This window comes from Calliopsis andreniformis, chromosome 5 (genome assembly GCF_051401765.1).
Source record: "Calliopsis andreniformis isolate RMS-2024a chromosome 5, iyCalAndr_principal, whole genome shotgun sequence".
In the NCBI taxonomy this organism is placed as follows: domain Eukaryota; kingdom Metazoa; phylum Arthropoda; class Insecta; order Hymenoptera; family Andrenidae; genus Calliopsis; species Calliopsis andreniformis.
The window spans coordinates 8,987,654-9,015,638 of NC_135066.1; the positions used below are offsets into that span (position 1 = coordinate 8,987,654).

At 37.5% G+C, this 27,985-nt stretch overlaps 1 protein-coding gene across 2 annotated transcripts in view; it reads left to right on the forward strand.

Moving 5' to 3' along the window:
* LOC143178795 (membralin-like) overlaps positions 1 to 27,985 on the forward strand; it is a 195,717-nt gene that overhangs the window by 23,108 nt on the left and 144,624 nt on the right. For both annotated transcript variants that reach the window (XM_076377646.1, XM_076377645.1), the window contains exon 10: positions 4,995 to 5,127. In XM_076377646.1, coding sequence (XP_076233761.1) covers positions 4,995 to 5,127 — 133 coding nt within the window. The remainder of the gene's footprint in view (positions 1 to 4,994; positions 5,128 to 27,985) is intronic.

Sequence of the window (27,985 nt, forward strand, 5' to 3'; positions counted from 1 at the left end):
TGTGTTAATAAAATTCATTTAAAAAATTCGTATTTTTATGATGCAAATCTTTTACGAGATTGTACTTATATTTTAAATGATTATTTACTCTAATATTATACAAGTTATGTGTTATCCATTAAGAGTAAATGCAGCCCTGATATTATAACAAAATTCGTATTATTTTCAGAATTAAGGAAAAATGTTAAAAATTATTTAAAATAAAAAGAGTAGTTAAGTTTCAATATTCTCTTTTTCCGTAATTGAATATTGAAGTCCTGGATTTAAGTAGTTTCTAAATTCTATCGGAAATTCATCAATCAAGAGATTCATGAAAAATGATGAAGTTTAACATTTTTTTTATTCGTTTATTATTTAAATTTTTCGAAGTGGAGCTGCAGTAATTGAATTTATTGGATCATTTAAAAAATGTCTGCATATTTCGTTCATTTCCGTGCATTCAAATTCAACTGAATTTTCCAAATATAATCTGCATCCATAATTAAATTTATTTCTTGGTATATTTATTCTGATAATAAAATTCATAGAAACAGATATTTCCGAAATTCCTCTATAGGATACCTTTTAAATATATATACTCCTATTAATTAAACAAAAATATCATTACGATTTCGACAGTGTAAAAAACGAGTCAGCACTTCGTCTATGTACCTTAAAAAGAATGCCTGAGAAATGCAACAACAACTCGCGCAATGTTGCACCATCGATTATTTATAGTATATAGTATCCTCGGAAATTTACATCCTCGCGTCAAACAAACACAGTGGAATCACCGACACAGTCGACCCTTCGGGAACAGCATTTTTCAAAGATAAAAACAAGAAAGAAAAAATTGTTCAGCTCGCGATTAACGTTCCAGATATTTACGTCGTTCGCATAGTAGTCGAATCTCTTCCGTTAACAGTTCTCCAGCTATCGGTTCGGCCGAAATAGTCGAGAAATTTTTCTCGAGTAACGAGAAGATCCTGGGGTTGATCGGTTCCTTTTCTTTCTCTCTCTCTCGCCCTCTTTCTCCTTTTCCATTTTTTTTTTTAACTTCACGACCGGCGGAAAAATGCTGGCGACATAAATTGGAACGTTCCCCGTGCAATTTCAGCGTCGCACGAGATTATCGGGGCGTTCGTCGTAGTTGCTCGAGGAATTTTAACGTCTTTATAAAAGTCAAGAAAAGGAAGAGAGAGAGAGGGCCAAGAGTACGAGCAAGTCGGTCAGGCCCTTTCCGCGAAGAGCTTACCATGGCTGCCGTGTAATGTCCGGCTAGTATGCATTTAAATGAGCGCATTATCCGACTTTAAGATCATTTCGGCCGTAGGCCCGTGGAAGGAACTGATTCATGCGTCTTGGAGTTCCTAGCCAAATAACGATATTCGCAGACTTGATCGTTGTCGATTGTCCTCGCCTGCTTCTCGGGAATATCTTCCAGACTGGTTCACGAGACTTTATTGGATTGTGCCGAAGCGTTTTTGAGGCGTTACAATTTTAGTACTGTACAAGTTATATTAGTCTTATTCATATGTAGAGATAACTATCTAAAGACATTTGTCTTGATTTCAGTGTAGGTTTCTTTTAAAACTAAAATTTCGGTAAGAAATTTGAATGTTTTAGGAAACAGTCTTGCAGGCATTTTTCATTGGATATTTCATTATGTGGAAGAATCTTGCGAAATTTAGTCTATTGTTGTTTCTTTGTCATGTAATTAACTATTTAGCTCATTCAGTAAATAATTCTTTATCTAGCTGGTATTTTTATCCCGAGAAAAGTGTCACACAATCGATTTGTACCTTCGACGTAAGTCATCCGTCAAGACACTCATTAGCATTCTAGTAGCGTCGTTTTCTTCCTGTTTCGTCACGCTGCGTTCGATCAAGAAACTAATTATCCGCAGGTCGCACCCTCAGTTCAGAAAATATTCATCCCGCTCGTGGCCAAGCCCCTTCGTCCATCATCTTTTGCTGGGATGTGTTGGTGTCTTCCTTCTACCCTAATATCAAGCGACATTTTTCGTAAATCGTAATATCAGATTACTAGCAAATCCCCTAGTTCCTCTATTCATATTACAGTATTGCGGCAATTATTGTGAACAAATTTTTTTATTAGAAACTCAACGCAGCATATTATACTTCTACTTAAAATTGATTTTATGACCATTATGAATATCTTATATATATTTTTTAAATAAAGTAATCTTTGTGCACAACAATTCGGACAATACTGTAGTTCAAGCAAAGAGTGGGTAATTGTATTGCACAATGATAATGGTTTCCTTTACATTCCCATTGCGTTTGCTTTCACGGTGTTGTTTTCTTGTTTATCGAGGCAACTGGCACTCGAAAATAGACCTTCCACTTCTATGGACGTTGGAATTCTCCTTTAAAATTCATTAAGTGCTTATATTTACGTAAAGGTTCGAGGAAGAAATACGAAGTACAAAATTTTTATACAAAATATCTAAGTGAGAATTAAATTCGTTTTATTTTATTAAACAATAAAAAATTCTAATATATATCAAGCATCATCAAAATCGTATACTCAAAATTTTCTTTTTCTGCATATTTTCTATTTTTATTGCACTTTCTATTAAATTGTCATTAATCATCTACACGGGTGGCGTATTTCGGTTTGGTCGTTTTGCAGTCTCGTGACCTGGCCACGACACGCCCTGGGATACTTTTATTATTTCCGCTTGGTCCCCGGGGGGGTTTCGTATCGTTACAATTCATTAGGAAACACGCTAGCGAGTATAAGCAGTGTTCCATACTTTTCTTCTAATAAATTAGTCCTATTCTCTATGAACGTGACCCGTTTGAGTGACCACTGCACGCTGTTCTTCGCTGTTCTCTGACATATCTTTTCATATCAGCAGAAATAACGAAGATATTAGGATGTGCAAGATAAAAGAAACACCCTGTATAATTTAATCGAGTCCCGCCGATTCGTCAGACCTTCCTGTATAGAAAGTTTATTAAAGATCGTATCTTCGTATTTGAGCTGATACTGATCTGTTACCTAAATTCTCATTTGCAACCAGTTTGACGCGGTAAAGTCGTTTTCGAGTGAAATAACTTGGACGATGTTTCACCCGATAAGTGAGATTTAACGTTCAACGCCTGCGGAACAATAAAAACTAGCCGGCGGAATTCACCGAATGTATCGTTTTAACCGTATAATGGCCCATGGGTCGGTATTAAATTTACATGGAGAGGGAAGTGGGGAGAGGGGTAGCAGAGGGGGTCAGTTTTGTACAATGTACCCACGAACTTTTAATCGTGCGGAAACTATTCGATTAATAGGACGATCCTGCGGGTTTGATAGCACACGATTGCGAGTATTGATTTCCCGTGAGTTGTTTCGTTGTTTTTAAACCTCGAACATGCACTCCCTGCCTTCTTTCCCCTCGTTTTGGTAGAGATTTCCCGTGAATTAACAATCTGAGCTATTTTTCTCTATTTCTGGGGTAGAAGTATCTGTTTGATGTGTATTTACTCTTATAAACATGTAATTAATTGAATTTTATTATAAAAAAAAATTGTATTGGAATTCATTAGCATTGATACATGCGACTAGAATATATTTTTTTTCTCTTTTATTATATATACGCATGATACACCATTAAATATTAAGTAGTAGGGTTCAGAGGCTATTATTTTGTAATCAAATATTCTTTATATTTACAATTTTGTCTCTATTGTAATAGTCAACATAGTAATCATAAAACAATTTCTATTTCTATTGTTTTAGTGACTATTTTGTTGACACTTAGTGAATTTCTATTTACAAGAGGAAGATCAAATCTGTTATTCTTGAAGTAAATTTTGATCGCTGAAGTAGTCTTCAGAAACCGTGATCGTCACTTTTTTGCACCTCGTATGCTACGTGCATAAGGTTCATAGCGCACATTCTTGCACATGTACATATCAGCAAGTATATAGAAGATTTACAATATTCTTCCGTACATGACACGTTCATGCTGGCGTAACCTGGATGGAAGTGTACAAATTGGAAGAGATTTGGGGCACAGGCTTTCCGTGTGGAAAATATGACGCTGAATATGTTGTCCATCATACGCGTTTCCCAACGAAATTGGCCAGCTAATTTTCTGAGTAACAGAACGCTCGTAAAGTACAGGAAACGTAAAGTAGGAAGAAATGAATCTACAGTGCTGACCGAAAAAAAGGCTTAAAGAAAATTAAACGATGTAAACTAGATGTAGTGTGCATCAAGTAGCCAGTATTTATATTGCATATGAAAACGCCTTTCGTACGGTGTATATTAAGCTTTAACATACTCTCTTCTATTTACCAAATTTGGATTCTATTCTCTTGAGTTCCTCGTAATCCCTTCATAATTTACAGCCGCGCGTGCAAAATTCAAACAGCATGTTCACGTATGCAGATATCCGTACTGCATGTAAATGTAGACGCGTATCTTCTTGGCAAGATTAATCCAGTTCCATGTTTCGTGCTCCCGAGATCGATTTGCTGTTCAAGAATAGTGCTTTGCGAATAAATTTTCGATCGCGGCTGATTCCTTAGGCTTTCTACTGAATGAACTCAACAGAGGAGCTTTCTGTTGTGAACCTTATTGCATTTTCCCTCCACTTTGTTTTTGTCTGATTACTTTTTAATATGTTATTAAACGACAATATAATATGTTTTTAATAAAGGAGTATATTTATAGGATAAATGCAAAGAACTTGAAAAATATTCTTGTTGAAGGTTTGAAAAACCTTTGTGTACTATTTCATGCTTTTTTATTGGTACAGAGAACCGAGATTTGCAGCTTTGGTTATTTACTAATTTTTATGTGGGCAGATTATTGATTATGCTAATGATATTTATTGTATTTAATTACTGTCGTTAATTAGAGTATAACCATTCGAAGAATTCTTCACAGATTTCATACGAAACAAAATATTTTTAATAAGCATAAGTTATTTTTATATTATTAATTAGTTGAGTAATCAATTTGTTAATGAAAGCAATGTTTTGTTTCAGGAATGGAGGCCATCATGTCAGAATTTTTCAACGACACAACCACGGCCTTTTATATTATACTTATTGTCTGGATTGCTGATCAGTATTTCGCTATTTGCGTTCACTCACCTGTGACACGAAGACACTGGTTACGGTAAGTAAACTGTACTAATTGAAGTTTGTAACTGTTCTGTTTATGCATTTGTTTAAAAAGGATGTCATTCGATTAATTATACTGTAATTTTTGCATAATTATTTTAAAAAATTACTTGTGCAAGGATTCAAAAACTTAATTTACTTACAATTAATTTACTCGCGTTAAAATGTCCATAAGTAAGGAAGAAGGCAAAACTAATTAAAGAGGAGTGAAAAGACGTGCTTAATGTCGAGAGGACAATAATCGTTTCTATAAATGAAAATTTATAATTAATTTGAATAAAATCGTGCAGTAATTAAATTCTTCCGTATTAACTGGAAAATAAAGACAACAGCGTTCGAATATTAAATTATTCGCCAAAGACAGCGCTAGTTGTCATTTTATTCGCAGAAGCTTGAAGGTGCCTGTGATGTTGTAGATCTGTATGCGGATAATCGAAGGAACATTTAATTAAAAAAGATTAAGCTGTATTAAACAGCGAGTCAGTCATAGTCATAGGTCCACCGTGGTCTCGCTTTTTCTCTTTATTCCAGCTAAAACTGAACAATCAAAGTGTCTCCTGCATCGAGGAGGCTAGCCTTTGTTAAGCGATCATAAAACGTCTAGCTTGTTTCATTGACAGTGACTTTACGAAGGTTCGATGAGTGTGTAACATGTGCAAACTAAAAAAGGGAACTGTTAACTTCTTAAGCATTTTGCATCACTGCCTAGTACATGGGAGAAATTTCAAGTTCTACAGGTTAATATTTATTAAGTTAGTCTGCATATATATTTTGACGTATTTACTGTAAATTGTATCATAGATTTTTATGAATTTTTTCTTTCATTCATAAATTATTATTTCATATTTTTCTTATGATACCATTTATAGTGGTGACAAAATATCTGTGCTAAAGAAAAGCTATCGTAACTTGCTCTTACAATTAGTGTAGTAGAATATATATCACGAAATGATAAACCAGTAACTCCAGGGACTCCTGCCTTTGTCCTTTAATTGTACGATTATGACGGAATTTCTTCGTTAGTAGACATGATATTGCAATTAAGGTCGCATACGTACTTTCAACAATTACTGGTGTTTATTGATTGCCATGGAATGCGTAGATCTGGGATAGGGGTATGTGACAAGGAAGTCTCAATTAAATACTGCGGTCTACTATTGTAACAGGTTTATCCACACGCGTATTCACCAGTTGACGTTGATCTTTATACAATTAATTCCTTTCTGCCGTGTGGAGTATGATCCGATTTGTTGTTTCACGAAAACCCATTGTTTCTCTATCGCCATAAATGCTTCCGATTCGATCTAGAATCCACGGGTGTCGAATAGTGTTTCAGAACAATCGTCTGTCAAGGAGATTTTATCATAAAAGTGTAGAGGTATATTTTGTGTTGGTATGTTTTTTATTTATATTTTATTCTGTATTATATAGAGTGTGATACCTCCTTTGAGATCTATAACTTCTCTAGTTATTTAAAAAGTTGGAGCATCTTTGGGCCTAGTAAGACTGACTACAAAAATGTCCCACGTTTTTTGGTACGTCCTGTATAAGTAGACTATTCAAGCAAATATGGTTATTAAAGACTGTAACTCATTTTTATGACTTTTTTATAAATTTGGAATATTTAAAACAAAAAGTGCCAGATCATAAAACAAGATTTCCATAAAGATGTGTACAAAGTTTCAAATTAATATTTATTTGAACGTGATTTGTAGTTTTTTTTATTATTGTAATTTCACTAATAATATGAATTTCAAAACATCTTTTTACGGCAATATGCACATGTATATATGCACCTTAAAAAAAGCAAGAACAAAGGTCACGTCGATCTCGAATTATTTAAAATAGCCTGTATCTACAGGGTGTTTGAGAATAGGAGTCAGAAATTTTAAGGGGTAATTTTACAAGCTAAAATAAGGCGAACATCACAAATGACCAAATTGTGTTTAAGACTTCGTTTCTGTGTTATTAATTGTTGAAGGAACGCTGAAAATACGCGTAAAATGTGTTCGACTTGACTTATTCTACTGACGTCACTACATCTAGTCTGACTAAAGCTGCGGTTAAAGTGGATTCGTTTCTGACAAACTGATATTCTGATGACTATCTCTGAACTTGTCTCGCTCGTACGATGAATAGATCAGACGTATTCGTCAGAATATCAGTTTGTTAGAAAACGTGTCCACTGTAACTGCAACTTGATGCACGCTGCTATCAGAATAAATCTCCAAGTCACTTCCCGCGCATTACATGTATCTTTAACAATTAGTAATTCAAAAATGGAATTACGAACTCAATTCCTTATTCGTGATTTTTGTATGATGTCAAACTGTAGAATCACTCATCACTTCTGATATCTATTTCGAACACACTATGTACACAAATTTATGCACAATATTCTCAATATATATATAAATATTCATATAATTATATACATATAATAATGACATCTATGAAAACTTTTCTAAACTACTTGTTATAATGTTTATAATATTTCACAGCAATTGTTGGTCACTGTCGCTAGAGTTCTGTTGCGTAATTAATGTCTAGCTAGTGCTACATTACGGATCTTATTTATTAATGTTGCAGTAACAATTGTTTGCACGTTCATGTTCAACACTAATTTACAATCATTCACTTCACCATTAAAAAAACATAAGAAGGGATAGAATATTCTCTAAAGACTGTAATTTCAGAATATTATTGACACTTGCCTTATCAACTCGATCTTCGAACAAAAGTTGCCTAATCCAGATGCCATTCAAGACGAAGCATGGGTCATTTGTCGACGAAATAACTGCACAGACGAATGTCAGAGCGGGATTAGTAGACGACCCTGGGCGATGGGGATCCAGTTTTACACTCGATGTGCCTTACGACAGAGAGCTATACTACAATTTCCTTAGACAGACGAAGGTGTAGATCGAGACATTAGCTATGTTAGAGGACGATTAAACGAAATCGTCGGCGGTCCCGCGACGCCCCAGCGTGTTTGAACGGTTCCGTTGACGCGCGAACAGTCGGTGAAATTGCTTGCGACCACCGATCGGTACGGTTTAAAGCGGAACATTTTAAATTGCCGTGAAACTTCGGCAAACAGATCGAACCCCACGGAGCCACGGGGTTCTGGAGCGAACGTGAACGAGAGGGAAACGATTTTCGCTTTTTTCATCACTGGGGGTTGGAATAAGTGGCCAGTAGAATGGGTACGTAACGTGTCAGACGGGATTTCAGTTTGAACTGTAATTCCTATGTTTGGACGATAATGTGGGAAGGTGAAACACGCTAAAAGAGTTAGACAATTGATTAATTAATTGGAAAAGTGAAAATGTAGGAGGTTCACTTTTGTTATAATAAATGGGATAGAGAGAGCTCTGTGTCAGTGATGTAAGATGACTTTAGTATGTGTAATAATGTATAAGGGGAATACGATGCATGCTATGTATATCGAGAATAATAGTCATTTTAAAACTTGTGCAAGTTATTAAGATTTTTTTTTAAATATGTGTGTGTGTATTTTCGTTTTGCAATATAAATTATTAAGTCACTTTATTTCATAAATTCTATTGAGAATACATATTTAATATTCTTTAGCTGGATGTTGATACTTTCAATATTATTTAATATCTTCGTTGTCCATAATTTAGAAAATGATTCTATACTTATATCCCATAGTGTTATAATGTTAGTGCAGTTTTTCAATGAAGCTAGTTATTAAACTTTCCATGGTAATTATTGATGGGATAACAAAAGTGATCGAAAATTCTCCCTGTTACGTGAAACGTTTTCCCTTGGAAAGCATTTCGGGACTGGACCTAAGCGTGGTTCAATTTACTGCTTTACGATCTTTGGTTCTTGGGGTTCTGACTGCCTGACTTTGGGTTACGGTTGGTATGCAACTAACATTGAATGTCGTCCACTGACTGTTTCAACGGGTCATCCGATTTTAATTAGAAGTTCGATTTCCGCTTGCACGTGGTTTATCCGAACCTCCGTGTTTAGTTCCTGTTCCTGTCCCCCTATCACTCGTAATCTAAAGCTCTTTTGTGGAAGGACAGAGGTCGAAACAGGCAAAATGTCGAATTGTGGAAGGAAGAGTAGAATACGCTATCGAAGAGGGTCCACCAATTTCGGTGTTACTCTGTATGCACAGAAAAACTGCAGATGTACAGAGAAACATAAGAACCGAGTGTCGCTGGGTAAATTTCGATTTTCATTTCAGAATTGCTTTGAGCACTTCCGCGATACGTGTCACACGAAAATTTCCATACGAGCCTGATTTCCTGCCCGATGGTAGACCAGAAGGAAACTCTAGAAGTATGATCACGGCGGTAGCTTTCCTCGTTCGTTCACACACAGAAAATCGTATAGAATACACAGGAATAGACATCGCCAGAAGGCAAATGGTACTGAAAGTTCAGTGATTGCCACGCTCGATATCCGTTCCACGCGAAGTTAGGTGTTTTCGCATATTGTTTCTCACCTTTTTCGCCTACTACGAAATGCAGATCTGAGATAGCTGGGGCCACCGTCTTTTTTGCTTACTATTCTGACTTTCCATACGTGAGAAGCTTCCCTACATCATTACCACACGAATCGAAAGTATAATTTCGTGTTTTCTTATGGGAAATTTCGATATTTAAATATTGAGTCCCTCTTGGAGTCCCTCTGTCTGCTTCTGTGATCATTATTACGCAAAAAATTATACACAAAAATACACTTAGTCATCAGTGTAATTATCTTGATTACAGATCAAATAGTACTGAATTTTTAAGTTATTTTTCTTGTTAAATAGTGCCTTCTAAGCATTTTCAATTTTCCATTTTTGTTTTGAGGGTTACTATTGCATTAACTAAGAAGTTCAGGAATGAACTAGGTTAAACATTGCCGTGGCAAATAATTGAGAAATTCCTAAACCCTAAAATTAAGTTTCGTACCAAATGAACAGTGTACAACAGTTAACCCTCTTCCCCTTTTACTTTTTATATACCTCTGTATTTTATCCTGTCCCTATTTCTTACATACCTCCATAGTGCCATCGTTTAATCTTCTCCCCTCCTTATTTTTTACGTACCTCCATAGATCCAAACGAGACAACTGTGCATTCTGTTTCTTGCAATGCCACCCTTAGGATAATAATTAGGCACGTTTGAATCGCTCGTTCGGAAAGGGTAAAAATAATTCACGTTTCAATAGAAGGAAACACGGTCATTCGAGTTAGGCCGCTTGTATCGCACTCGCAGGAGCGTGGGTGCTGGATTTGGACGCAAGGTATGTCGACAAGTCGTCATAAAAAAAGTAATCCGTATTGCGATTTTATTTCTTTTAAAGACCCGAGGATAAACGCAATCAAGCAATTGGTTTCACGGGCTCGGCCGGGTTAAAACCTCAACCCAGCGGTAAGAGTTTCATCCATTTGTTCAACGATTTAAAAGGGTCGCTATTCGCCGGTCCCATGCCTGTGTTCACGCGCGCGCGTCTATGTGCTCCTGCGCGGACGTGTTGTTGAAAACAATTAGAAAAGTGCTTTGTTGAAGCGTTTCGGAGGCGTGTTGCCAGATGATATCGATTCGGTGCTTGATTCTTCAAAGTGTGGACGAAAGGAAAGCTTCAGTCGATGTACGCAAATGTTATTGCCATTGTGCCTCCTGATTTTTACGAGCCCGCTTATCGAAAGCTCGCTATCCGAGGTATTGATTAAAGGCTTTTCATCGGAAAATAAATTTTAGTTAGTTGAAGGGAATGAGTGAGGAACATAGTAAGACATTTTAAAATTGACAGTTGTTCGTAAATATTTTAATTCATCTAATTTGGGTAAGATTGATTTAGAGTTTGAGAGAGGCCTGAAATTAAAGGCTAATTCGTGTATTGAAAGTCGAACATGTTTTCTTACCTATTTTTATATTTCTTTTTATCTTTTTGGTTTGAAACACATAATCCTTTTTTGACATGGAGATTTTCATTAAAGTATATTAAGATTTAATCGATAGAGTTACACAATTTCGATGCAGTGATTTTACTCTTTGAAACAGTGAGCGGGATTATAACTCATGCCGTATTTCACGAATAATTATTTTGCAATTTTCATGTGTGTAATACTCGTCACGCGGGTATTCCTTCATGTAAACCATGGAAACCCAACGAAATAAATAATTCGAGAAATGGCCGACGGTATAAATTTTACGTAATTAAGAATGAGCGTATTTTTAATTTCACTCAGCCGGAATATTTCATTCTTTCCCCGCGGTACCTCCGTGGCCAGCTCCTTCCGTATTATTTCTCGTCGTGGCGAATCTCTTAATCATTCTTCTCGCTTCTTTTTACGCCCGGCGGAAATGTATTTTTACGGTTATCAAATAAGTCGGCGCGATAAAAAATCATTACGTTGTGATTTCAGGAAGGCGAACATTAAATTTTGGTTACTCACCGGGTCTGCTTACATTTACTCATGCATGAAAACTTTCGGTGTGCGTAAAAATTACAGTTTCTACGTGGAAAATTGATTCGATGACAATTTTGATGAAAGATGCACTTTCAAATTTGTATAGTCTAGTTTCTATGGATACATTTGTAGATTAAAAATGTTAAATATTCTTGACGATTGGAAAAGTAATTATAGTAATATGTTGTGTGACAGAAATTTATTATGTAAATGCGTTTTGAAAAACTGTCAAAAATCGTTTAGTTTGTTGAGAAATCTAGCCAATGATGGATAGTATGATTGATTTGAGGGTGTGGATGGTTTCGTATTACTGATCCTTAAGTGAATTATTATCGTTAGTGGTTGGGTGCTTTAGTACAAAGACTAGCCTCTAGGTCTGTAAATATTTGGAGTATTCATATTTAAACAAATTACGGAAATTATGTTAGGTATATCCTTGTTCTTGGCGCTAGTAGCATTTTCTGCTTTCGTAAACATCGTCAAGAAAATAGAGGGTTCGATAAGTTTGAAGGAATATAAAATTTACATCCTCTGTTTCTCGCTAGATATTTCTGTTTTACTAACAAATTTGGAATTATATTTAATGGACTATGTTATCTTTTTATTAGGTAAAAATTTAGTAATTCGTAGATTACTAAATTATAATGTACATATCATAACTATTAGAAAAGGCATTTTTAATAATTCTAATATTTAGTATCTACCAGTAACTTGTTACAATTTCTTCGTTTCTTTACCAAGAAAAATTTCTCAGAAAGTTTGGCTTGTCGTGCGATTTTCTTAGTTCTAATTTATATTTCGAGACGGGATGGCACTAAATTTCGACTTTACGTTGCTACAATTTCGTTACACCTGCTACACTTTGCGTAACAGTGTTATTAATGTTACCGAAAGTTGCTCGAGAAGAATCTTACTCGGTTCTCTGTGTTTTAGTACAACAAGATGTACAAGTTACGTTAGTATCTTCAAAGTTTTGTCAAGACGATAAAGACACTTTCGACCTGGTTTCCTTGGTTTGTAGTTAACGTGGAAACATAGGAATCATTTGATTAATAGAAAATAAATTCTAGGCTACTCCTCAAGTTTAATTCTGTTGCAAAAATTCTCGTTCCCTTTTCAAACTTTTGATTGAAAATTTGTATTCGAAATTAAAGATTTTTGAGCGTCGATGTCAATTTTATTTGCCATCACTGTATGTTCCAAATTTCAACCGAGACTTATTCAGCTACCAGAAGTCCCTCAACCGATAAAAACCTTTCACCTTTTCCGTGCCATCAATCTACGTCTAATCTCGCCTCCTCAACGATTCCCACAAAAAAAAATACGTCCCTTAATCGAAGCAACGAATTCTTGAATCGAACCAAATTTCAATCATGAGACAGCTCGGACCCGCCACGCTCGCATCATTTCCACCCCATTCTCTCTCTCTCGCGGTGTATTTACATTTCGCCGGGCAGCGAATTAACCGCAGTGAAAGGCATCGTTCTCTCGCAGGAGGCAGTCCCGTTCCATCGTCGTCGACGGTGTTGGGCAATGCCGTCGACGCCACGCGTCGCCTGGTTCTCGCAAATGGCGCGTCGAGTGCTTACAATCAGCTGGGCTTGTCCGCAAATAACACCGGCGGATGATTATGATTGAATAAGGCCCGTAATTGAGGCTATTGAGCAATTATATAAATAACAAGCGGAGTACGGACACCGATGCGTATGGGGTCCCTGGCCGTACACATGGTAACCCCATAAACGCATACCACGAGTGCGGCTCGACTGCCTGGGGTGTTATTTCAGCATGATGGGTGGAGAGTGGGACGGGGAACTGGGTAGTTTCAGGGGGTAACTTTCTCTCTCTCTCTCTCCCCCTTCATACTCTTCTGGAGTGTGGCGGAGGTGGCGGCGAGTTGGGTGGAAAATTACAGTGCAAACATAACTTGCACCTATATGTATATCGCGTCGGTGTACGCTATTAGGCGGAGCCGATGATCTTGAATTACCTTCGTTTCAACCTTCGTCTTTCTTGTCATTTCTCACCTATGATCTACCTTCTACGAGTCTGAATCTTCCGTTGCTCGGGAAGTCATGAGCACTATGGACACTGTTCGAGATGATAGGAAAAATGGGTTTCTTTTCGATATATTCGGGGATGATGGATAGAAGATTTAGGTGTGAGGTTTTTGGGAGATGATGTTTTTAATAGTCTTGGAAATGATAACTTCTGAAGTATGTTAGTTATAGAAAAAATATCCTTGCGAGAGTATAGGATGTTACAGTTTGACGAGTAGTTTTAAATATACTAATACTAAATATGATTGACACCATGATTGGAAAAGTATATCGATTTGTTGCTTCCTGGTGTGCGGTATTGATAAAGAACAGTACTCATTATTGTACTGTTGGTATGTACATTGCGCGTGGTTTCGAGCAGTGTTAACAACCGCTCGCCATTTTCAAACCTCTCACGTGCATTTACCTCGAATTTTGCGTCCAAACATGCCGCTTTCATCTTATCTGTTCGCAGTGCAAAACATCACTCTTGTTTATGAAGTTGTGGAGAACAAACACGAATGTGGAGGGAATAACACTCCAGGTTAAATATGTTTTAAATTCATCCGAAGTCATTTGGATTCGTTTCGAAATTCCTCTGCAGTGTATTTACTTTACCTCACATGAGTTTCACCAATGTGTGATTTTTAAAATAACACCGTTCTCTTGTGTGTACTAGTAATTTCTATTATGGAAGTTAAGAAAGTAGCTTAAAGAATATGTAGAAAGGTTGAAAATATGTACTCATTTATATAAAAACTTTTAGAAAATATTAGTCGAGTGAATTTAAAAAATATTTATGATTGTAGTTTCATGTGAATTATTTATTTCATGTAAAATCCATAATTTAAATTAACTTTGTTTTTTAAATGTCTGTTTTTCGGACAGAGGTTGGAATCATTCCAGTGAGAAATTCTAAACTTAAAAAATTCTTTTTCATAATATCCATACTCTATTACATAGCACTATAAGTAGAATAAACCAATCATTTGTCAGACAAAACCAATACAACTTTCAAATACCAGTAGCATACCATTTTCTGGCAGAAATCTAATAACGCTTGACTAATAAAATCAGTTTTTCAGTACAGGTATCTATTACAATTTCTCGATTAAGTATAATTTTAATCTAATCAATATAAATTGATGACTTACATAGTTATTTTTACTTATATCTTAAATATGCAGAAGCCTGGCTTATATCCTTACAATCCTTGTTCGCCGTGAAAAGGCACCTTTACTTGCATCTGATCTTCAGCCTCCCAACCAAAAGCACTCGTCATGACCGCGAATTCTCAGCAACATATTTATCGCGCGATCGACGTCGGTCGCAGTTTACGTCCCCTTCGATTAAATCGACGCCAACGAGCCTCACAACTGCGGCCTCTGTTATTCGGCCGAAGGGAAAAGCCTCGACGAGCAAGAAGAAGCTATAATTACTTTTCACCGTCCCCCACCCCTACCCTTCGGACTTCGCCGATGTTTACCTCCTGGAGGTGGATTTCGAAAGGAAATAGCGAAACTTGGAGTTCGATACACAGGGAATTGGCGTTTTAATCAGGGTGTCGCGTTCGTCTCGGATATCTCGGACAGGGACGGTGGGCTGGCGTCAGGAGGAGGGTGGGGGTGGGCCGGGAGGGTTGATACGGGATGCATGGAGGCGAAGGGGCGTCAGACAGGCGCCGGCGGAACGGTGCTCTGGCTCCGACGCTGACGGAACGAAGAGCTGACTTCATTTTCCACGGATCGCCCTTTCGCATTCCGTCTATATACGATCGGTCAACGCTTTTGTCCTCGCGACAGGGTGCCAAAACGCCCTCCACAGGGGCTCCTTTTACCTCCGGACGCGTGGATGGATTTACGCGTCTTACCCCGCTACGAAGATCGATAGCCCATGGATATGAAACCGATATCGGACGTATACCAGGAGAGAATTCAAACGGACAAACTGCCATAAAGGGACGAGGCGAGTCTTTGTTTAGGATTTTCTTCGGTTTCTGCTGTTTTACAGATCGTCCACGCTCGCTGGTGGTAAGTGCGCAACGGGATGAAATAGTTCTGTTGCTGTGCTGAGGAGAAGAAGGATATCTGGACTATGGGAGTGGAGAATGTTAACCTCGGCTATTTTGAAAATTAGCTTTTCGATGGTTTCTGTATTTCATTGTGTACAAACTTTGTGGAATATGGAAATAATTTTCCATTTTTCTTTCAGTTTGCTTATTTTCCGTAACAATCAGCGATGTTAATTCATTCAAATTGTATTTGTCATGTAAACTGAATTATATCGAGGAGGGATGAAATTATGCAAAGATAGTCGATACCGTTTTCCCTCGAAACGAAACCGTAGGGATCGTTATTTACCACAGGAGACACATGATTAATCGTAAACAGTGGATGGAAAATTAGTCCCCCGTAAGATAATTAGCTAACATAATTAATTTTCTTGACTAACAGGTGCACAGTTTGGAATACTAAACAGTAGCGGTTAGGTTGTAGAAAAATGCGTTGTTTGAAGAGAAGAGTAATCACTCTTTACTTTTTCGTATTAGCCTTGAACTGTGTAGAAAAAATACTACTATGTTTTTTCGTAATAAAACACAGTCATATAATACTTACAAACGCTGAGAATTAAAAGCTTGTAATGTTTTATTGAATTTTCATTTTACCTTTAAAATATCGTAAACGAAATGAGAGAAAATGAGAGAAATATTAGATGAAACCTTTACGAAGATATTGTATTTTTGCTGAAATTATTAATTGCAACAAATAATTAACAATTTGAGAGATCAAAATGTTGATTTTCGCTCATTTTCATTCTTTTTATCTTGAATATGTTGTTAATTTTCATATTTTTTTAGGTACCTACATTTTCTTAAAATACTAGTTGAAATGTTAATGTTTTATCAGTTCTCTACGTGCGCTTTATGAATGTTATTTGCTTCTGAAATTGTAGTAATTAATTTAGCCCATAAATTGAATGATCATTTCGTCATATGTATGTCCACATGCTATAATTGGTTTTTATTTCGGGGTTACAGTAATTAATTTACGATAATTCAATTATGGTTTAATCAGATATAACAACAATTTCAGGGTATTATGTATTTAATGTAGAACTTCAATTAAGTTATCAAACATTCAATAGATCTTTGATATTAAAAGATATGTTCGAGTGATATTTAAGAAAACAATATAAAAGTTAACAACAAATTGAGTTTGTTAAATGTTCTTCGATTATTGTAACACAAGTTTCAATTTCGGGTTTAATGATATATTTTTCCCATGTTCTAGTAATTCTTTTAAGAATTTCAGTTACTAAAGCAAAGAGGAATGTTAATGGATTGTCTTCAAAACTCAGGAAATGGTTCCTGGGAATAATGCGGATTTGATTGGTTGGAACGACTCTCCTACCTGGAGTGGCTTATGTCACATGAATTTTCCTTATTCCTTGAGACGATCACTAATACTAATCGGATGCATGACAAGGAGAATAAACAAGATGAGCAATCAGATTCACATTATTTCCAGGGACCATCTCCTTAGCTCTGAACAGTAGATTCTTGCTTTCTTTTGCTTCCCTTGAAAGCGGTTAATCGCACTTCGATTAATAGACTGTTCACTAGTTAACGAATCGCATTTGCATTTTGGCTTCTGTTCGAACCACAAACTAAAGAAACATCAATCTTCCTGGCCAGACGGCTTCTCGGCACTTAGCGAGCTGTCTAAACCTTGGGCTATACAATAATAAATTGACTACACCTTTGTCTGACTAGCTTTGTCGTCGACTTCGATTTTAACAAGATCAGCTTCGATACACTTTTTCTGGTTAATAATAAGTTATGCAAGTAGGGTTTATATTACTTTTAAAATTCGCCTAGATTCGATTATTTGTCTATTCAAGTGAGTTCAATAGATATTTTTGAACAGAATTATACGAATGGTGTACAGCCTATTATTATACAGAACACAATTTGCTAATTTTATTTTACAGTTATGACAAAAATAGGCATCTCAGTTAGTCAGAGTTAAAGAATCTCTGTAGCTTGGGTTACTGAGATCGAAAAATCGAAAATAGTTTTTCAACGGAATGCTTATTATTCTAATCTGTTCTCAGCCCAACAAGTCGGAAGGAAACTATGCTAAAGAAAATGCCTGGTTTATTTATATTACCTCCTTCGGTAGCGACGTTGAGGAAATTGAATTTTTCGAAGCGTATTAGAATCCTCATTTCAACCGACCTGGACAAAATTCTAGTGACATTAAAAAAATGGATATCGTCGTCTTAAGGAAGCAAGTGCGTTAAACGTAGTTGCACAGGGAGGAATGTCCTTGCTCGGTCGTCGCGGAGATACGCTTATAACATTAAGGAATAATGAGGATTAACGAGGACGATAGCAATCTGCACACCTACCAGATATTTTTTTTGGGTTATCGAGGCAACCCTGCTGACGGGGGGTCTTGAAATGAATACAGATTTCGTAGTGTTTTAAGTCAGGATAAGGATCAGGAACGGGGGAGTGTGTATATGGCGCGTTATTGTGCTGAAAAATGTGCAAAGAGTCTGTTTGGTTTCTTGTTCCATGGTTCTTTATCACTTTCCTTTATGTCTGAACGAAGCGTATATACTATTTTTTTCAGTATAAGCTGCTGGATATTCCTAACATTTCTGGAATTATTCTTTGATATTTTCTGTCTCTCCTCTTAAACAAAATTGAAGTAAAATAACGAGGAATACTATTAGGTATGCGAGTTAATTCAGTGCATTTTTAAAGAAAATTTGAATTTATTTCATGTCGTTACGTAATATTTGTTACTTAAATATTCGAATTTAAAAACTGTTACTAAATACATATTTGAATTTAAAATAGTTGGTTAAAACAGGTAAATTTAAAGGCATTAAATTAACGCTTCATTTCAATCGTGATGTGCTATCACATCAGTTTGAGGACTGGTTTTGAGGTGGTTCTTAGACTAAACAAATTTTCAAGTCTATGTGATTTTTTTGGGAATTTACCTTCATCTTATGCTTGTTAGCTTTTGTTTTGTTTTGGCTTGCCCATAAATGCATAAACATCCCCCATCTACTTCTAGCTAACAAACAAACTTTCTGCACTGATATTTCATTGAGTCTAGTGCATATTTTCAAAACACTTAAAATCCGATCGGCTCTATGAAAATACAGGATGACTTTTACCACTGCTTATATTTCGCTCTTCACTTTTCCTTTCGGCTGATTCACCAGCAAGTGTCTCGCTAGCGGGAATATTCGACAGTAATTTTATCACCCTCGAAATTTCCACGCGCCCATGACCGACCATCCTCGAAGTTCTGAAGCACCCTCGACAACTCTCTACTGCTTTAAAGTGCCTTTCGTCACTCTTCTGAAAAACCTTTAACCACTCTTAACTCTTTCCTCGAGTAAGTTTCAATGAGATCTTACGCGGCTGAAAATGTCCACGCTCTGCGAGAATGTCGATCACTCTTTTCCCCTTTCGCGTGTTCTCTTTGTTCAGTGCACACAGGACGGCCTAAAAATATTAATACTGAAGCGTATTAATAACCCGAGGGGCCACCGTGAAGTGCAAATACCGTTTCAAAGAGCATAAAATGAAACAGGCAGCACGGATGGAATATTTTGTAACAAATTAATGTCGATCGCCAGGGTATCGCAAAATTTCGCGAATCATCGGGAATATTTTAATATTTCAGTTGCATCTGTTGCGTCCTAGCTACCCAGAGTGTTCTCGCTTTATTTTATATCCCTATTTTGACCGACGCGGATCGTTACAGGGAATTAAGATGATTATCCTGTAATTTTGTAGTACACATTCTGGGTGTATAAATATTTCGCGGAGAATTTGCACGCGTGTTCAATCGGAGTTGCAAACATCATTAATAGCGCACAAAACACTGTGGATAATGGGGGGAAATATGTCCTTAACAATCTGAAGTATAGACGGCTCGTTTAGCGAGAAATTTTATGCGATTTCGCAGATGTATAGGGAAACGAATGTCTCTCTTTTAACCTTTAATAAATCCAAATAGGCGAAATATGCTCGCTGATGAATTATACCCCAGTCGATTTTGCGTATGCAGCTTCAGCTGGCCTAAAAAGAGTGACCGTTCAAACGGATATTGCAACGCGTTTGCATATTTAATTCCGTTCCATCATTAAAAGCTTCCAGCCAGTGTAAGTTTGGAAACGGGCGCAGGCCAAGTTTTATGGGATCGTCAAAATGAAATTCCTGTTTATTTCGTGGTATGCGTAATTCGAAGTGGCATTCTAGCATCGCGGAAGAGGTCGTAAATGTTCATCGTGGAATACGTCTTTGCGTGTCTACAACCTAGTCTGCGTTTATGAGGAAGCATTGGGCAGGGCAGGAAGTTCGTTCGGATTTTCTAAGCGAACCGTCTGGACGTGTTCCGTTAGCGTGAACAATGTCTATTCTATGACCTGCAGTACCGCTTATAATTACCTATGAGAATACTAATCTTCGACTATGGTTTCAAGCTTTGTTTCTGTTGTATTTTTTCATAGTTCCTTGCTCGTTCATATTTAAATGATACATGGTATATACGAAGAATGCTGGGAAAATTCAAGTCTTAGAATAGGTGTAATAACTTCAGTAAAAAATTGTTAGTGGAAAGTTTTTGGTATTGGAAATTTTGATTTATGTTAAATTCTAGCTTAATTGTACTTCCTTTCAATTTTCCAAAAGTAGAATAATCTAATTTTATATTAAGAATTAGTATATTTTATTAACAATAATTTACTGTAGTACTCTTTTTCCTATTACTAAAATTAATTTATTTCTTCGTTGGCCAATAAATATATTGCCTTTAATTTTCTATTAGTATTAAGTAACTGTCTTTCATTGTTATCTTAAGAAACACTGTATGTAACATAATTCGTAATCATAATTTAAATGGCATACTTGGAAAAAGGGCTGGTGGCTCAGTTCTCTAACGCAAAATCTACCAGCCATTTTAGTTTCCTCCCGCTAATTTCCAAAATCCAAACGAACTTGTAGATATTGTTTTAGCGAATACAGTAACGTTCATATTGTCTTCGTACTTGCCGTAATCCCTTTATTTTTCAGTTTCGCTCCATATTTCCTAGGCACATTGTATTTTTGATATTCGGTTTTTTTTCGATACCGTTCGCGCGTGCACATTGCCCCTATAATGTTTGAATTCGTACGCTGTATATTTGTACAGAATATTCACGATATATAGCGCAAGGATTCATTAAATTAAAAATTGCACGTGGTCAAACAATGTGAAAACAAACCGTCAGAGAATACAATACACGCGTGCAAACAAATTGTAAATCTACCACAGAGAGAACTTCCGCGATGTTTGTGTTGTCGCTCGTGATCCATCTCTCATCATCTCGTATACACTTTTACCAGCTTTATTTCCGCCCCATACACGATTCACTTGCACCTGTGCGCTATGCCCCCGTGAGTGTGTGCAATGAAAATAGAATCGTGTTGGAGTACAGTATCTGCTATGTAAAAGTTGATGTCGACGTATCAATCTGTGACGCATCACTAGAGAGGTTAATGCATTAAAAAATAAAATTAACCTGGAAAATCCGGCGTGCTCCACTGAAGAATGGAAGAAGTATCGGGAATTCGATATATGTACGTAAATCGAATATTATCGATATTAAGATAGCAAATTTCTGCAAGGAATGGAGATTATGTGAACATATCACGATAGTGAAATCGTACATAAGTTTTGTTTGTAGGAATTTTTAATTTTCTAGTACAATTAATTACCCTCCAATTAACAAATTTTTAAGAAATGTGAAAAGTTTTGAGTTCAGCTCCGGAAGCTTTCGAAGAAATAGCATCTTAGACACCGTGACTCTAATTCTAACTTAGAATTATATCCTAGAATCTCTAAGTTAATTATGCAAAGTTAATTTGAAATGTAACAGTGTATATTAGCATTAATCTTTGATTAATTAGAAGCCTATTTAACTCACAGAGAAGAAAATTAAAAAAAGATCATTCGAGCACAAAAAGGTTGAATCTACCAGTTGCAAATCCATCGTGACAAAATTTCGTGACGTTCCATCACCGCGCGATTCGTCTTCCGTTATTTCGTTGATATTTTTATCACGTCTATTTTCGCCCATTCGTTGGGAGGATTCTGTCTACCTAGGTGTGTGCAGGCTACCCCCATCGGCCCTCGGCGCACCCCACCAGGAATCCCGTGGTATCGGATCGCGTTTCCGTTGCGCGAGCGTACGCGCGCCCATATAGATACTCATTTGTGTACCTGAAATTCCGGCAAATCCTCGGGAATCTGGTTCGCTGCGCAAAAGGCACGCAACGACGTATTCGCTCGATCGCAGAACAAACGTTCGCCATCCCCGTCGGGGTTCATGCACGGACAATTTCATTACCTGTATCGGGGCGTTTGGTGATGCTGGCCCCCGGTGCTCGTGATGGCGGAAACAGACAAAGAGGGGCTATCGTTCGCGCGTGTGAGCGTCGACGTGTATACGTGTGCGCGTGTCGGGAAGGGTGACTCGACCAGAGGGCTCGGTTGGTGAGCGCGGTGGCGTGTGCAGGCGAAACTACACTATTAAATGGTGTCCTGACGGGCGCCAGTTAGGTGCACCGGGGTATGGCCCATTCTCGTCGTGTCACTCCGAATCTATTTGCATAGTAATGGCGCCGTGCTTGCCTCCCCCTCCCTGTTTCTCCGTCTCCCGGCTCCTCCTGGCCACACTTTAACGTATAAATACCGATACGGAAGCCGTCGACCGAAGGAGACCCCTTCCATGTTCCTTAATCCGGATAGACTGCGATCAAAGTGGAGGGATGGTCTTTGAATCAGTCGGTTCAATTGGAATAGTTTCTGGATATGATCTTTCGCATCGGGGCGGCTTGTAAATCGATCGTCAGTCGAGATGGCTAATTCCGTAGAGTTGTTGCAGGAATACAGTATGGTGAATTGATGGGTCGAGTGGCGATATCGTTAAATGTAGAGGGACCGCAACGATAGGTCGTGGGACAGAGATAAGTCGAAATCCTTATGTTAGCGAGTTATGAATATTATTTATCGTTTTTCTTAAGAGCGAGTAAATTGTACAAACTTTCATCGCCATGTTAGATGTCAGTTTAAAAGTTACTTTTCAGTTCTGAATTTAACCCTTTAACCCTAAAAAATTGGACATCTTTACCTTCAGAAGCCATGTACTAAGGGAGATGAAAACTATATTATTATAAAGCTTGTGATTTATGAGTTAAATAGTACATATGCATTTTATAATTATTGAAAAATCATTTAGCATAATAAGATGGCATAATAAGATTTTTAACCACAACTACTATCTCGTAAAGAAGCCTTAGAATTATTTGTTTAATAAGATTCCTCCAGTTACAGATTCACCAGTTTAGTAGTTTGCACTTGCAATGGACTCCGACTAGTTGCGCGAAATTCTGTAGTCTAAAGGAGTGGAGTAATAATATCAGGAGTGTTGATTGTTACTGCGAGCATTCAGTTAAATCTCGTCAAAAGCGATTACCAAAGATAATACACAGAACTGGAAGGAATATTGTATTGTTGATAATTGTTTTGATACATAGTACAGTTCCCTAATAGGGAAATTCAGATTGCAAGTGCTTAGAGTTATTAAGCTTCGTATTATGGAACCCTGTTCTCGTGGGAAGGAAATTTCGATGCTTGATTCCACTAAATAATGAGTATAAGTATCTTTATTGAAACTGACTTGATGCTATTGATACAATTATTTTGATGTGTTATACAGGATGTCCTGTGATTGTGAAAATTACTTCAGAAATTATTTTAACACATAAAAAAGCTGCGAATGTTAAAACTTCTTTTTTCATAAATACTGTAAGAGGAGTGAAATCTAATCGTATTTAACTGCCGATGTTCTATACATTTTTGCATACGACTAGTGATGACACTCCATTTAAGGAAATTTGTATCAAAATATGAACGTTTTATTAAGTTTTATTAAGTGTCCTGCGTACGTATAGAGGGTAGTATAGTTCCTCGTTGTTTCTTCATTCAAGAAATCTAGTCACCGTTTCGAGTCGAATCAACAAGTTTCACACGAATCCATCGTAAATGTTGACGGTGGCGATAATTAGCAAGCGATCCTGAGTTGATGTCTGTTTTTCCCAGGTTAGAAGGCAGTCAGAAGTCGTGCCCGCGCCACGTCTTCCTTCATCCCCAATTATTCGTAATAATCCTAATTATCTCGCTCACCTTTGACTTCCACGCGAAAATCTGCGCGACGCTGAGTCCTGTATATATCGGATACCCATGGAAATGTATCCTGGAGACGGCGTTTCGTGATAATTAGCAGCTTGCTCGGAAAGCGTAAGACGATTACGACACGGTGACGCTGTAGACGACGAAGACGCTGGGGACGCCTCGAGGGGGAGGGGTTGGTTCCATGATGTCTGCTGCTTTCTATTAGAAGAATAATAAACTATCACCGATACTTACTGCTTCCTAGGAAACGGGCAACTCTATCCCTCGGTTCTGGGATCGTGGCAGTCGGGGGGTGGTCGCAGGGGGTTCGCACAGTCGGGGGCGGGTAGGTAACAGAAAACTGCCGTAATGGAGGTTAATTACGAAGGGGTGATTGCGGAGAGGGAAGATCGGTAGAAGTAAAGAGAGCATTGAAGGTTCTCTCCTCCATTTCCCGTTCCTCGTTTCTTTCCTCTTCCGCGCTCTCTTTCGCAATTTTACCCCCTCCTGCCCCCTTCGTGTTTCTCGCTGCCCTTCTAAGGTTCTGCAAAGCCTTACCTCTGTTGCCAGGCCACCGTCACACCCAGGGGGTTGATGTTTCCTTCAATTATAAGGACCTGCTTGTCCTTTACCCGTTAACACCTTAACGTGCGATCTTCTATCATTGTGCGAAAAAGAGTATTATTCAGCTTTGTTTCTCCTTGTAGAGTTATTGCTTTAAATTTAACGTACTGTTGGATTCATATCGTAATTAAGGGTTTATTAAACATGGTTACTACACGCATAAGAGTATTCCACGCTGACTAAAGTCGTTCTTTAAATTTCAAATAATCTTTAGATTGTATAGCTTTCACTGAAGTGATAGTATCATGTATAGAACATCATTTTGCACCTTGTTCTACTATTATTATCAAAACTTAGTGAACTATTTCCTAATCAAAAATTAGTAATATATCTAGTAATATCGTCACTATGATTTGTAAACTAAGGCTTTCATTTTAAGTTGAATTTCTAGCAAGCATTGATGACAAAGTCAATATCATTCAATGTTATAAAAACGTATGGAAGCATATATTTATAAACATACGAAAGTATATAAGAAAAGTATAAAAGAGTACGTGATTAATTAAGGGTTCAATTTTTTATAAATAAAAGGTACACTGCTCACTAAGGCTTTTTGTGATGAGACAACTGATTAGAACCAATAGAATCTTTGCAATTATCTCGATTTCACTTATTTAAGACCGTTTGTCCATGGAGCGTCGCGTCAGTGACGCGTACGCAGCAGGTAGAAGAATAAACAAAGAAATCCGATATACTTTTTTCTTCTATCCTTCTATCTGCTGCGTACGCGGCGCTCCATAGACAAGCGGCCTTGCTCTGTTTCGACGTTTCTTCGAAACCAACGACGATGATGGTTGTTTCTTTAATTCCGTCTTGTTTTCTCTCATATCAGTGATCTCAGAGACCCTTATCGAAGCAGAGCAAAGGTGTACGGACACGATTTCACGTCTCGAACGCGATCATGCGTTATTCCTCATAATTGGTAACGTTCTACCCTCCCTCCCACTCTTTCACGAATTTCTCACGGCTCTCTGGCTCCCAGCAAGTTTCTCTCCTTGCCTCTGCCCTCTCTCCGTCTGAACCTTAACATCGAAGTAGGTTCTGGCACGAAGGATATGCAAGAAGATAGCTGGCAAGTGGCGTTACCATGGGATCCGATCGTCGCGCTCTATATCGATAAAATCCTCGTTACTTTTCCCGGATTTCTCGCGCAATCGAGACGTCTTGCTGATTCATCATTTGCCACCCATTTACGGCGGCTAATGATCGCCGTTTTTATCGCCATGTCGCGTCGTTTCTCTGGCTCTTCCGGGGGTCGAAATAAGAACGAAATGAACTGTGCGCGTCGAGGCGATCGAATCGGGAATATTCTGTGGAGATTGAAATGCGATAGGTTTGTCATTGTGCAAGGTCTGGACCTGTTATTGGTATGATTCTCGAGCGTGGAAATGATTTTCGTTTATCTTGAGCGTAATTGGCGTTGAGTTACAGAGATATAGATTTGGTGCACCCCTGTCCAAAAGTATTAGGACACCTACTGTCTTCATTGAACTTCCATTTTACAATATAAGTTACCAGTAATCAGAAATTTTGAGTGATGATACTACAAATTAAAATTAGATGAAATTTCGCAGTGTCTGACTTGAAACTTATTCTACTTATCTCTCTGTGTCTGACTTGCAACTTATTCTGCTAATTTTTCTGTGCCTGACTGAGGACTTAGTGAAACCAGTGGAATAAATATGGTTTGGGACTCATTCTACTGATTCCGCTATGTCTCACCAGGTTAATCAATATAATATGTGAAAACATACAGAATATAAAAAGGAAAGTATAAATTGCAGCATTTGGAGATTGAAATCAACTTTCACGTTTATATCAGTACTGGTTTGAATAAGTTCAATTTCTTAGTATTCGGAGAATACTAAGAAAGAGGTTCACGCCTGAAAGGAAAAATATTAATTTACTAGCAGTTGCATAGTATTCACTGTAAAATACAAAAACAGGATAAAAATTCAGTGTAAGAATTTTCTCTCTTCTCTACATGTACTGCAGATTTGAAACACATCGTGTAGAATGAACTGGCCGTCAGGATAAATATTCTTAGCGCCGCTCCTTTTTTTCTTCATCCCCCTGTCTGTGTTTGAATTTCCGACGGAGCGAGCCCCGGCTGAGAAGGAGGCGTCGGCGAGCGTCGAGGTGGAAACGGATGATCTCTGCGAGTTAATTTGTAACTTGAGCATTCCGTCAGGGGGATTGGGGTGGTTTCTGGAAGTGGTTGACAGGGTGGAAGCTGGGCGCACGGTACCTTGGGGTTGTTTGTTGCGCTAATGTCTAATTAGTGGAGTGGTATCGTGTCGCAACGAAAGCCGTTGTCGGCCCTCTGTGTCTCTGCATCTGCCTTCGCGAAAATAGCTTGCTTTGCAAATTCTGATGCCGGGATGCACGTCGTCTTTTCAGTTTGGAAACGTTCCCGTGAACGATAATCAATTAGCAGTTGCGAATTTCTGATAGCTATTTGATCGTTTCTACACGCTGGGTAAACTTCCAGGGAAAAGGCGAAATTAATTGTAAATTTCTTTCTTTAAGCTGGATGTTAATTATCTTATGGTAATATTAAGTATATTTTGTTAATCATTTTTACTTTTTGGGGATTATCTATTTTTAGATTGTTATAGAATGGTTGTTCATTTCGATGGAAAGAGAAAAATATTTTTCTTTGTATAAGTACTTTAATACAACATAAATGCAACATGCCTATATAATTGGACATAGAAGTGATGAGTGATACAATTTTTGATACACAGACGAAAAGTATGTTCTCGGTTAATTTTCATGATTTTTAATATTATATACTTTTCATTCTACTTGAAAGAGTACCAAGTTAAAGAGGAAAGGTATACACGGTAAAGTGGGAAAAAACATGTCGAGATGCTTGTGAAACACCCCGTACATACGACGATCGTTGAAGCTTCGACGTGAGTCGACTTTAAACAGGGACACGCTAAATTCCCTCAGATGTTCGGAAGTATTTACAATCGTTTAAGAGGACATGGAAACTCGCCCAATTGAGACCATTGGCGGCTTGCACGAGTGGCTTGCCAATGGCTGGCGATCTCTTAAACTCTAATTCTGCCACACCCGACCACTGCAAAGTGGTCACCGTTGGTACCTACAAAGACGCGTTTTATCGTTCCATCGCCATCGTCCTAGGGACATAAGCAGTTTTACCTTTATTCGGTCGTGTCGAAATTGATCTGTTAGAAACTGAGGATAACAAAAACGATTTATAGGTGCTTCTTTCATGGCAAAGTTGACTGGACCATGGGCTGATACCAAATAGGTACTTTATCTTATATTACCTATTTCAGTACTACGTTGCAATCTGTTACATTTCCATATTATTTACTTTTAGTCTGGATTTTTAGTCACCTAGCTGGTATGCACATTAAAATTCGTTCGAAAAACTTTCTTTTTTACGATTGCATGTACTCTTTAAAACTTTAATTATATATTTTGATATTTCTTTGCGAATTCTCGCATGTACATGGACGAATAAGTTGAATG